This window comes from Micropterus salmoides, unplaced genomic scaffold (genome assembly GCF_014851395.1).
Source record: "Micropterus salmoides isolate LMB-PRFRI ecotype aquatic unplaced genomic scaffold, ASM1485139v1 Ms_hic_scaffold_18, whole genome shotgun sequence".
Taxonomy (NCBI): domain Eukaryota; kingdom Metazoa; phylum Chordata; class Actinopteri; order Centrarchiformes; family Centrarchidae; genus Micropterus; species Micropterus salmoides.
The window spans coordinates 32,725,604-32,738,262 of NW_024040928.1; the positions used below are offsets into that span (position 1 = coordinate 32,725,604).

The 12,659-nt window shown below is 53.0% G+C and overlaps 1 protein-coding gene across 1 annotated transcript in view; it reads left to right on the forward strand.

Annotated features, from left to right (window-relative positions):
• The window catches only part of tnfaip2a (tumor necrosis factor, alpha-induced protein 2a), a 31,064-nt gene that overhangs the window by 2,594 nt on the left and 15,811 nt on the right, over positions 1 to 12,659 (forward strand). The window contains exons 3-6 of the mRNA XM_038727113.1: positions 125 to 582; positions 779 to 990; positions 1,157 to 1,271; positions 1,652 to 1,774. Coding sequence (XP_038583041.1) covers positions 125 to 582; positions 779 to 990; positions 1,157 to 1,271; positions 1,652 to 1,774 — 908 coding nt within the window. The remainder of the gene's footprint in view (positions 1 to 124; positions 583 to 778; positions 991 to 1,156; positions 1,272 to 1,651; positions 1,775 to 12,659) is intronic.

Sequence of the window (12,659 nt, forward strand, 5' to 3'; positions counted from 1 at the left end):
AACATGTTTGTGGACAAAACCGTCTCAGTGCTAAACTGGCACCTACATTAAATCCATTATTATTCTTACTATTCTTATTATGATCTCTTCCCTGCTCTGCTTCACCGTCTCCTGTTTTTTGCAGAGGATGAGTTGGGCTGTAAGGAGGCTCTGCAGCAGGAGGAGAAGGAGGAGCAGCTGGAGGAGATCAGCAGGAGGCTGATCAACAGGGAGGAGCAGCTGTTCAGTCAGGACTCCTCCAGTGAGGAGGAGGAGGACCAGCTGCAGAGAGACTTCGAGGCTCTGAGACTGCAGATATGGATGGCCATCCAAAACACCTTCACGTCCTCTTCCTCCTGCTCCTCCTCTTCTTCGGTGGAGCTGGAGGTCCTGAGGAGTGCTGTGGCCTCCATCCAGCAGCAGGAGGTGCAGGATCGGCGCTGGACAGGCTGCCTGGAGGGCCGAGTCCCAGTGTGGCGTCCTCTGAAGTGTCTCAGCACTCACAACACTCTGCTGCAGAACCTGGTGGAGCCCAGACTGATGAAGATGGCGGAGGAGGACTCGAGTGGCACCGACGGACTGAACTCACCTCTGAAGAGGGAGGTGAGTCTGACACTCACACTCTCTGCAGTCACTAGTTTACACAACAACCCCCTGAACCTCCACTTCCTCTTCAATGACACCCCCCTGTCAGGAGATCACCTTACCATCAGCCTCTGGAAGCTCTCAGATCTGGACTCACAGATGTCACATCTCTGAGTCTCTGAGGAGCTGTGTAGTAACTAACTCACCTGTGCAGGTTTGTCTGATGGGAAAGCGCCTGAAGGAGGACCTGCTGACGGTGGTGAGGACGGTGAAGGACTGTTACCCGCCACAGATGGACATCCTGAACATGTACGCTGGACTCTACCATCAGAGATTCTCTGCTCGGCTGACTGAACTGGCTGCTTCTGGACCGGAACCGGACGACTGCAGCTACCTGCTACTCTGGATCAACCACTGCTACCCACGGTGAGTCCTGCTGATACTTTGTCCTGCTGAAGCTCCAGTACGGAACCAGGAGGTCTTCATGATGTTTGTTGAGCTGGATAAACCACTCAAGATGAACCATCTCGTTTTTGAGGGGTTCGGGTCCGGATCCAGTCTGAAGCGTCGTGTTTGTCTGTTTCCTCCTCAGTGAAATATTAAAACATGAAGAACTGGAAGGAAAGATAAAGACGGCCTGCCTGGGTTCTCTGCTGCTGCCGGAAGATCTGAACCGCCTGGAGGACCAGTACCTGACCCACAAAGAGGTAAAACTGGTATCAGTCGGTCTAAACTGGGGTCAGCCAGTCACAGTCAGAAGAGTTTGTTTGTGTTGCTGTGTCTACACAGTTTCAGAGAAGGATCTGGATCTGGTTCCTCGTGAAAGTATCTGGCGTACTGTAAATCTGATGGTCTGGTTATTTACTATATAATACTGGATTATTTGTGGACGTCTTACTGACCCAAAGAAAATGTCACCTGTTGTTTACCTGCATGTTAAAGGAGTCAAACAAAGGCTGAATGTTTGGAAAGAGACGTAAATGTACTCGCTGCTGAAAGGTTCTGGAAGGAGCAGAACCTGGTGTATAAATGAAGCTGCAGAAGATTCAGAGTGCTGAAACATTAAAACGAAACGTTTCTCCTGCAGGACAAAGTGAAGCTGTGGCTGAAAACTGCTCTGAAGAAAGAAGAAGGGAGCTGGCTGAGCGGCAGCACACCTGAACTGCTCGACCAATACCGCTTCAGTCCTCTGGCGGTGGATGTCATCCAGGTGAGACACGTCAGGATGGGTGAGACACATCAGGATGGGTGAGAGACGGTCAGGACAGGTGAGAGACGGTTAGGATAGGTGAGACAGACGGTTAGGACAGGTGAGAGACACGTCAGGACAGGTGAGAGACGGTTAGGATAGGTGAGACAGATGGTTAGGATAGGTGAGAGACAGTCAGGACAGGTGAGAGATGGTTAGGATAGGTGAGACAAACGGTTAGGACAGGTGAGAGACGGTTAGGATAGGTGAGACAGATGGTTAGGACAGGTGAGAGACAGTCAGGACAGGTGAGAGACGGTTAGGATAGGTGAGACAGATGGTTAGGACAGGTGAGAGACGGTTAGGATAGGTGAGACAGATGGTTAGGACAGGTGAGAGACACGTCAGGACAGGTGAGAGACGGTTAGGATAGGTGAGACAGATGGTTAGGACAGGTGAGAGACACGTCAGGACAGGTGAGAGACGGTTAGGAAAGGTGAGAATGATGGTTAGGACAGGTGAGAGACAGTCAGGACAGGTGAGAGACGGTTAGGATAGGTGAGACAGACGGTTAGGACAGGTGAGAGACGGTTAGGATAGGTGAGACAGATGGTTAGGACAGGTGAGAGACGGTTAGGATAGGTGAGACAGATGGTTAGGACAGGTGAGAGACACGTCAGGACAGGTGAGAGACGGTTAGGATAGGTGAGACAGATGGTTAGGACAGGTGAGAGACACGTCAGGACAGGTGAGAGACGGTTAGGAAAGGTGAGACAGATGGTTAGGACAGGTGAGAGACAGTCAGGACAGGTGAGAGACAGTTAGGATAGGTGAGACAGATGGTTAGGACAGGTGAGAGACGGTTAGGATAGGTGAGACAGATGGTTAGGACAGGTGAGAGACAGTCAGGACAGGTGAGAGACGGTTAGGATAGGTGAGACAGATGGTTAGGACAGGTGAGAGACAGTCAGGAAAGTGAGACAGACGGTTAAGGCAGGTGAGCGACGGTTAGGATAGGTGAGACAGACGGTTAGGATGGGTGAGAGACGGCCAGGACAGGTGAGAGACGGTCAGGGCAGGTGAGACAGATGGTTAGGACAGGTGAGAGACGGTCAGGACGGGTGAGACACGTCAGGACAGGTGAGACAGACGGTTGGGACAGGTGAGAGACAGTCAGGACAGGTGAGACAGACGGTTAGGACAGGTGAGAGACGGTTAGGATAAGTGAGACAGATGGTCAGGATATGTGAGAGACAGTCAGGACAGGTGAGAGACGGTTAGGATAGGTCAGACAGACGGTTAGGACAGGTGAGAGACATGTCAGGACAGGTGAGAGACGGTTAGGATAGGTGAGAGACACGTCAGGACAGGTGAGAGACGGTTAGGATAGGTGAGACAGATGGTTAGGACAGGTGAGAGACAATCAGGACAGGTGAGAGACGGTTAGGATAGGTGAGACAGACGGTTAGGACAGGTGAGAGAAGGTTAGAGACGGTCAGGACAGGTGATACACGTCAGGATGGGTGAGAGACGGTCAGGAAAGGTGAGACAGACGGTTAGGACAGGTGAGAGACGGTTAGGATAGGTGAGACAGACGGTCAGGACAGGTGAGACACAGTCAGGACAGGTAAGAGACGGTTAGGACAGGTGAGAAGTGGTCAGGACAGGTGAGAGACGGTTTGGACAGGTGAGACAGACGGTTAGGACAGGTGAGAGACACGTCAGGACGGGTGAGAGATGGTTAGGATAGGTGAGAGACGGTTAGGATAGGTGAGACAGATGGTTAGGACAAGTGAGAGACGGTTAGGACAGGTGAGACAGACGGTTAGGACAGGTGAGAGACAGTCAGGAAAGTGAGACAGACGGTTAAGGCAGGTGAGCGACGGTTAGGATAGGTGAGACAGACGGTTAGGATGGGTGAGAGACGGCCAGGACAGGTGAGAGACGGTCAGGGCAGGTGAGACAGATGGTTAGGACAGGTGAGAGACGGTCAGGACGGGTGAGACACGTCAGGACAGGTGAGACAGACGGTTAGGACAGGTGAGAGACAGTCAGGACGGGTGAGACACGTCAGGAAAGGTGAGAGACGGTTAGGATAGGTGAGACAGACGGTTAGGACAGGTGAGAGACAGTCAGGACGGGTGAGACACGTCAGGACAGGTGAGAGACGGTTAGGATAGGTGAGACAGACGGTTAGGACAGGTGAGAGACAGTCCGGACAGGTGAGAGACATTTAGGATAGGTGAGACAGACGGTTAGGACAGGTGAGAGACGGTCAGGACAGGTGAGAGAAAGTTAGGATAGGTGAGACAGACGGTTAGGACAGGTGAGAGACAGTCAGGACAGGTGAGAGACGGTTAGGATAGGTGAGACAGATGGTTAGGGCAGGTGAGAGACGGTGAGAGACGGTCAGGACGGGTGAGACACGTCAGGATGGGTGAGAGACGGTCAGGACAGGTGAGACAGACGGTTAGGGCAGGTGAGAGACGGTTAGGACAGGTGAGACAGATGGTTAGGACAGGTGAGAGACGGTTAGGATAGGTGAGACAGATGGTTAAGACAGGTGAGAGACAGTCAGGACAGGTGAGAGACGGTTAGGATAGGTGAGACAGATGGTTAGGACAGGTGAGAGACACGTCAGGACAGGTGAGAGACGGTTAGGATAGGTGAGACAGATGGTTAGGACAGGTGAGAGACACGTCAGGACAGGTGAGAGACGGTTAGGATAGGTGAGACAGATGGCTAGGACAGGTGAGAGACACGTCAGGACAGGTGAGAGACGGTTAGGATAGGTGAGAGACACGTCAGGACAGGTGAGAGACGGTTAGGATAGGTGAGACAGATGGTTAGGACAGGTGAGAGACAGTCAGGACAGGTGAGAGACGGTTAGGATAGGTGAGACAGACGGTTAGGACAGGTGAGAGAAGGTTAGAGACGGTCAGGACAGGTGAGACACGTCAGGATGGGTGAGAGACGGTCAGGACAGGTGAGACAGACGGTTAGGACAGGTGAGAGACGGTTAGGATAGGTGAGACAGACGGTCAGGACAGGTGAGACACAGTCAGGACAGGTAAGAGACGGTTAGGACAGGTGAGAAGTGGTCAGGACAGGTGAGAGACGGTTTGGACAGGTGAGAAGTGGTCAGGACAGGTGAGAGACGGTTTGGACAGGTGAGACAGACGGTTAGGACAGGTGAGAGACACGTCAGGACGGGTGAGAGATGGTTAGGATAGGTGAGAGACGGTTAGGATAGGTGAGACAGATGGTTAGGACAAGTGAGAGACGGTTAGGACAGGTGAGACAGACGGTTAGGACAGGTGAGAGACAGTCAGGACAGGTGAAAGACGGTTAGGACAGGTGAGACAGATGGTTAGGACAGGTGAGAGACACGTCAGGACAGGTGAGAGACGGTTAGGATAGGTGAGACAGATGGTTAGGACAGGTGAGAGACAGTCAGGAAAGTGAGACAGACGGTTAAGGCAGGTGAGCGACGGTTAGGATAGGTGAGACAGACGGTTAGGATGGGTGAGAGACGGCCAGGACAGGTGAGAGACGGTCAGGGCAGGTGAGACAGATGGTTAGGACAGGTGAGAGACGGTCAGGACGGGTGAGACACGTCAGGACAGGTGAGACAGACGGTTAGGACAGGTGAGAGACAGTCAGGACGGGTGAGACACGTCAGGACAGGTGAGAGACGGTTAGGATAGGTGAGACAGACGGTTAGGACAGGTGAGAGACAGTCAGGACAGGTGAGACAGACGGTTAGGACAGGTGAGAGACGGTTAGGATAAGTGAGACAGATGGTTAGGATAGGTGAGAGACAGTCAGGACAGGTGAGAGACGGTTAGGATAGGTCAGACAGACGGTTAGGACAGGTGAGAGACATGTCAGGACAGGTGAGAGACGGTTAGGACAGGTGAGAGACACGTCAGGACAGGTGAGAGACGGTTAGGATAGGTGAGACAGATGGTTAGGACAGGTGAGAGACAATCAGGACAGGTGAGAGACGGTTAGGATAGGTGAGACAGACGGTTAGGACAGGTGAGAGAAGGTTAGAGACGGTCAGGACAGGTGAGACACGTCAGGATGGGTGAGAGACGGTCAGGACAGGTGAGACAGACGGTTAGGACAGGTGAGAGACGGTTAGGATAGGTGAGACAGACGGTCAGGACAGGTGAGACACAGTCAGGACAGGTAAGAGACGATTAGGACAGGTGAGAAGTGGTCAGGACAGGTGAGAGACGGTTTGGACAGGTGAGACAGACGGTTAGGACAGGTGAGAAGTGGTCAGGACAGGTGAGAGACGGTTAGGACAGGTGAGACAGACGGTTAGGACAGGTGAGAGACACGTCAGGACAGGTGAGAGACGGTTAGGATAGGTGAGACAGATGGTTAGGATAGGTGAGAGAAAGTCAGGACAGGTGAGAGATGGTTAGGATAGGTAAGAGACGGTTAGGATAGGTGAGACAGATGGTTAGGACAGGTGAGAGAAAGTCAGGACAGGTGAGAGACGGTTAGGATAAGTGAGACAGATGGTTAGGACAGGTGAGACAGACGGTTAGGACAGGTGAGAGACAGTCAGGACAGGTGAGAGACGGTTAGGATAGGTGAGACAGATGGCTAGGACAGGTGAGAGACACGTCAGGACAGGTGAGAGACGGTTAGGATAGGTGAGAGACACGTCAGGACAGGTGAGAGACGGTTAGGATAGGTGAGACAGATGGTTAGGACAGGTGCGAGACAGTCAGGACAGGTGAGAGACGGTTAGGATAGGTGAGACAGACGGTTAGGACAGGTGAGAGAAGGTTAGAGACGGTCAGGACAGGTGAGACACGTCAGGATGGGTGAGAGACGGTCAGGACAGGTGAGACAGACGGTTAGGACAGGTGAGAGACGGTTAGGATAGGTGAGACAGACGGTCAGGACAGGTGAGACACAGTCAGGACAGGTAAGAGACGGTTAGGACAGGTGAGAAGTGGTCAGGACAGGTGAGAGACGGTTTGGACAGGTGAGAAGTGGTCAGGACAGGTGAGAGACGGTTAGGACAGGTGAGACAGACGGTTAGGACAGGTGAGAGACGGTTAGGACAGGTGAGAAGTGGTCAGGACAGGTGAGACAGAAGGTTAGGACAGGTGAGAGACACGTCAGGACAAGTGAGAGACGGTTAGGATAGGTGAGACAGATGGTTAGGACAGGTGAGAGACAGGACAGGTGAGACAGACGGTTAAAGCAGGTGAGAGACGGTTAGGATAGGTGAGACAGACGGTTAGGACAGGTGAGAGACGGTAGGACGGGTGAGACACGTCAGGACAGGTGAGAGACGGTTAGGATAGGTGAGACAGACGGTTAGGACAGGTGAGAGACAGTCAGGACAGGTGAGACAGACGATTAGGACAGGTGAGAGACGGTCAGGACGGGTGAGACACGTCAGGACAGGTGAGAGACGGTTAGGATAGGTGAGACAGACGGTTAGGACAGGTGAGAGACAGTCCGGACAGGTGAGAGACATTTAGGATAGGTGAGACAGATGGTTAGGACAGGTGAGAGACACGTCAGGACAGGTGAGAGACGGTTAGGATAGGTGAGACAGATGGTTACGACAGGTGAGAGACGGTTAGGATAGGTGAGAATGATGGTTAGGACAGGTGAGAGACAGTCAGGACAGGTGAGAGACGGTTAGGATAGGTGAGACAGACGGTTAGGACAGGTGAGAGACAGTGAGGACAGGTGAGAGACATTTAGGATAGGTGAGACAGACGGTTAGGAAAGGTGAGAGACAGTCAGGACAGGTGAGACAGACGATTAGGACAGGTGAGAGACGGTCAGGACGGGTGAGACACGTCAGGACAGGTGAGAGACGGTTAGGATAGGTGAGACAGACGGTTAGGACAGGTGAGAGACAGTCCGGACAGGTGAGAGACATTTAGGATAGGTGAGACAGACGGTTAGGACAGGTGAGAGACGGTCAGGACAGGTGAGAGAAAGTTAGGATAGGTGAGACAGACGGTTAGGACAGGTGAGAGACAGTCAGGACAGGTGAGAGACGGTTAGGATAGGTGAGACAGATGGTTAGGGCAGGTGAGAGACGGTGAGAGACGGTCAGGACGGGTGAGACACGTCAGGATGGGTGAGAGACGGTCAGGACAGGTGAGACAGACGGTTAGGGCAGGTGAGAGACGGTTAGGACAGGTGAGACAGATGGTTAGGACAGGTGAGAGACGGTTAGGATAGGTGAGACAGATGGTTAAGACAGGTGAGAGACAGTCAGGACAGGTGAGAGACGGTTAGGATAGGTGAGACAGATGGTTAGGACAGGTGAGAGACACGTCAGGACAGGTGAGAGACGGTTAGGATAGGTGAGACAGATGGTTAGGACGGGTGAGAGACACGTCAGGACAGGTGAGAGACGGTTAGGATAGGTGAGACAGATGGCTAGGACAGGTGAGAGACACGTCAGGACAGGTGAGAGACGGTTAGGATAGGTGAGAGACACGTCAGGACAGGTGAGAGACGGTTAGGATAGGTGAGACAGATGGTTAGGACAGGTGAGAGACAGTCAGGACAGGTGAGAGACAGTTAGGATAGGTGAGACAGACGGTTAGGACAGGTGAGAGAAGGTTAGAGACGGTCAGGACAGGTGAGACACGTCAGGATGGGTGAGAGACGGTCAGGACAGGTGAGACAGACGGTTAGGACAGGTGAGAGACGGTTAGGATAGGTGAGACAGACGGTCAGGACAGGTGAGACACAGTCAGGACAGGTAAGAGACGGTTAGGACAGGTGAGAAGTGGTCAGGACAGGTGAGAGACGGTTTGGACAGGTGAGAAGTGGTCAGGACAGGTGAGAGACGGTTAGGACAGGTGAGACAGACGGTTAGGACAGGTGAGAGACGGTTAGGACAGGTGAGAAGTGGTCAGGACAGGTGAGACAGAAGGTTAGGACAGGTGAGAGACACGTCAGGACAAGTGAGAGACGGTTAGGATAGGTGAGACAGATGGTTAGGACAGGTGAGAGACGGTCAGGACGGGTGAGACACGTCAGGACAGGTGAGAGACGGTTAGGATAGGTGAGACAGACGGTTAGGACAGGTGAGAGACAGTCAGGACAGGTGAGACAGACGATTAGGACAGGTGAGAGACGGTCAGGACGGGTGAGACACGTCAGGACAGGTGAGAGACGGTTAGGATAGGTGAGACAGACGGTTAGGACAGGTGAGAGACAGTCCGGACAGGTGAGAGACATTTAGGATAGGTGAGACAGATGGTTAGGACAGGTGAGAGACACGTCAGGACAGGTGAGAGACGGTTAGGATAGGTGAGACAGATGGTTAGGACAGGTGAGAGACACGTCAGGACAGGTGAGAGACGGTTAGGATAGGTGAGACAGATGGTTAGGTCAGGTGAGAGACAGTCAGGACGGGTGAGAGATGGTTAGGATAGGTGAGACAGATGGTTACGACAGGTGAGAGACGGTTAGGATAGGTGAGAATGATGGTTAGGACAGGTGAGAGACAGTCAGGACAGGTGAGAGACGGTTAGGATAGGTGAGACAGACGGTTAGGACAGGTGAGAGACAGTCAGGACAGGTGAGAGACATTTAGGATAGGTGAGACAGACGGTTAGGAAAGGTGAGAGACAGTCAGGACAGGTGAGACAGACGATTAGGACAGGTGAGAGACGGTCAGGACGGGTGAGACACGTCAGGACAGGTGAGAGACGGTTAGGATAGGTGAGACAGACGGTTAGGACAGGTGAGAGACAGTCCGGACAGGTGAGAGACATTTAGGATAGGTGAGACAGACGGTTAGGACAGGTGAGAGACGGTCAGTACAGGTGAGAGACAGTTAGGATAGGTGAGACAGACGGTTAGGACAGGTGAGAGACAGTCAGGACAGGTGAGAGACGGTTAGGATAGGTGAGACAGATGGTTAGGGCAGGTGAGAGACGGTGAGAGACGGTCAGGACGGGTGAGACACGTCAGGATGGGTGAGAGACGGTCAGGACAGGTGAGACAGACGGTTAGGGCAGGTGAGAGACGGTTAGGACAGGTGAGACAGATGGTTAGGACAGGTGAGAGACGGTTAGGATAGGTGAGACAGATGGTTAAGACAGGTGAGAGACAGTCAGGACAGGTGAGAGACGGTTAGGATAGGTGAGACAGATGGTTAGGACAGGTGAGAGACACGTCAGGACAGGTGAGAGACGGTTAGGATAGGTGAGACAGATGGTTAGGACAGGTGAGAGACACGTCAGGACAGGTGAGAGACGGTTAGGATAGGTGAGACAGATGGTTAGGTCAGGTGAGAGACGGTTAGGATAGGTGAGAAAGATGGTTAGGACAGGTGAGAGACAGTCAGGACAGGTGAGAGACGGTTAGGATAGGTGAGACAGATGGTTAGGACAGGTGAGAGACGGTTAGGATAGGTGAGACAGATGGTTAGGACAGGTGAGAGACAGTCAGGACAGGTGGGAGACGGTTAGGATAGGTGAGACAGATGGTTAGGATAGGTGAGAGACAGTCAGGATGGGTGAGAGATGGTTAGGATAGGTCAGACAGACGGTTAGGACAGGTGGGAGACACGTCAGGACAGGTGAGAGACGGTTAGGATAAGTGAGAGACGGTTAGGATAGGTGAGACAGATGGTTAGGACAGGTGAGAGACAGTCAGGACAGGTGAAAGACGGTTAGGATAGGTGAGACAGATGGTTAGGACAGGTGAGAGACAGTCAGGACAGGTGAGAGACGGTTAGGATAGGTGAGACAGATGGTTAGGACAGGTGAGAGACGGTCAGGAAAGTGAGACAGACGGTTAAGGCAGGTGAGAGACGGTTAGGATAGGTGAGACAGACGGTTAGGACAGGTGAGAGACGGCCAGGACAGGTGAGAGACGGTTAGGATAGGTGAGACAGACGGTTAGGACAGGTGAGAGAAGGTTAGAGACGGTCAGGACAGGTGATACACGTCAGGATGGGTGAGAGACGGTCAGGACAGGTGAGACAGACGGTTAGGACAGGTGAGAGACGGTTAGGATAGGTGAGACAGACGGTCAGGACAGGTGAGACACAGTCAGGACAGGTAAGAGACGGTTAGGACAGGTGAGAAGTGGTCAGGACAGGTGAGAGACGGTTTGGACAGGTGAGACAGACGGTTAGGACAGGTGAGAGACACGTCAGGACAGGTGAGAGACGGTTAGGATAGGTGAGAGACGGTTAGGATAGGTGAGACAGATGGTTAGGACAAGTGAGAGACGGTTAGGACAGGTGAGAGACACGTCAGGACAAGTGAGAGACAGTCAGGACAGGTGAAAGACGGTTAGGACAGGTGAGACAGATGGTTAGGACAGGTGAGAGACACGTCAGGACAGGTGAGAGACGGTTAGGATAGGTGAGACAGATGGTTAGGACAGGTGAGAGACAGTCAGGAAAGTGAGACAGACGGTTAAGGCAGGTGAGCGACGGTTAGGATAGGTGAGACAGACGGTTAGGATGGGTGAGAGACGGCCAGGACAGGTGAGAGACGGTCAGGGCAGGTGAGACAGATGGTTAGGACAGGTGAGAGACGGTCAGGACGGGTGAGACACGTCAGGACAGGTGAGACAGACGGTTAGGACAGGTGAGAGACAGTCAGGACGGGTGAGACACGTCAGGACAGGTGAGAGACGGTTAGGATAGGTGAGACAGACGGTTAGGACAGGTGAGAGACACGTCAGGACAAGTGAGAGACGGTTAGGATAGGTGAGACAGATGGTTAGGACAGGTGAGAGACAGGACAGGTGAGACAGACGGTTAAAGCAGGTGAGAGACGGTTAGGATAGGTGAGACAGACGGTTAGGACAGGTGAGAGACGGTCAGGACGGGTGAGACACGTCAGGACAGGTGAGAGACGGTTAGGATAGGTGAGACAGACGGTTAGGACAGGTGAGAGACAGTCAGGACAGGTGAGACAGACGATTAGGACAGGTGAGAGACGGTCAGGACGGGTGAGACACGTCAGGACAGGTGAGAGACGGTTAGGATAGGTGAGACAGACGGTTAGGACAGGTGAGAGACAGTCCGGACAGGTGAGAGACATTTAGGATAGGTGAGACAGATGGTTAGGACAGGTGAGAGACACGTCAGGACAGGTGAGAGACGGTTAGGATAGGTGAGACAGATGGTTAGGACAGGTGAGAGACACGTCAGGACAGGTGAGAGACGGTTAGGATAGGTGAGACAGATGGTTAGGTCAGGTGAGAGACAGTCAGGACGGGTGAGAGATGGTTAGGATAGGTGAGACAGATGGTTACGACAGGTGAGAGACGGTTAGGATAGGTGAGAATGATGGTTAGGACAGGTGAGAGACAGTCAGGACAGGTGAGAGACGGTTAGGATAGGTGAGACAGACGGTTAGGACAGGTGAGAGACAGTCAGGACAGGTGAGAGACATTTAGGATAGGTGAGACAGACGGTTAGGAAAGGTGAGAGACAGTCAGGACAGGTGAGACAGACGATTAGGACAGGTGAGAGACGGTCAGGACGGGTGAGACACGTCAGGACAGGTGAGAGACGGTTAGGATAGGTGAGACAGACGGTTAGGACAGGTGAGAGACAGTCCGGACAGGTGAGAGACATTTAGGATAGGTGAGACAGACGGTTAGGACAGGTGAGAGACGGTCAGGACAGGTGAGAGAAAGTTAGGATAGGTGAGACAGACGGTTAGGACAGGTGAGAGACAGTCAGGACAGGTGAGAGACGGTTAGGATAGGTGAGACAGATGGTTAGGGCAGGTGAGAGACGGTGAGAGACGGTCAGGACGGGTGAGACACGTCAGGATGGGTGAGAGACGGTCAGGACAGGTGAGACAGACGGTTAGGGCAGGTGAGAGACGGTTAGGACAGGTGAGACAGATGGTTAGGACAGGTGAGAGAC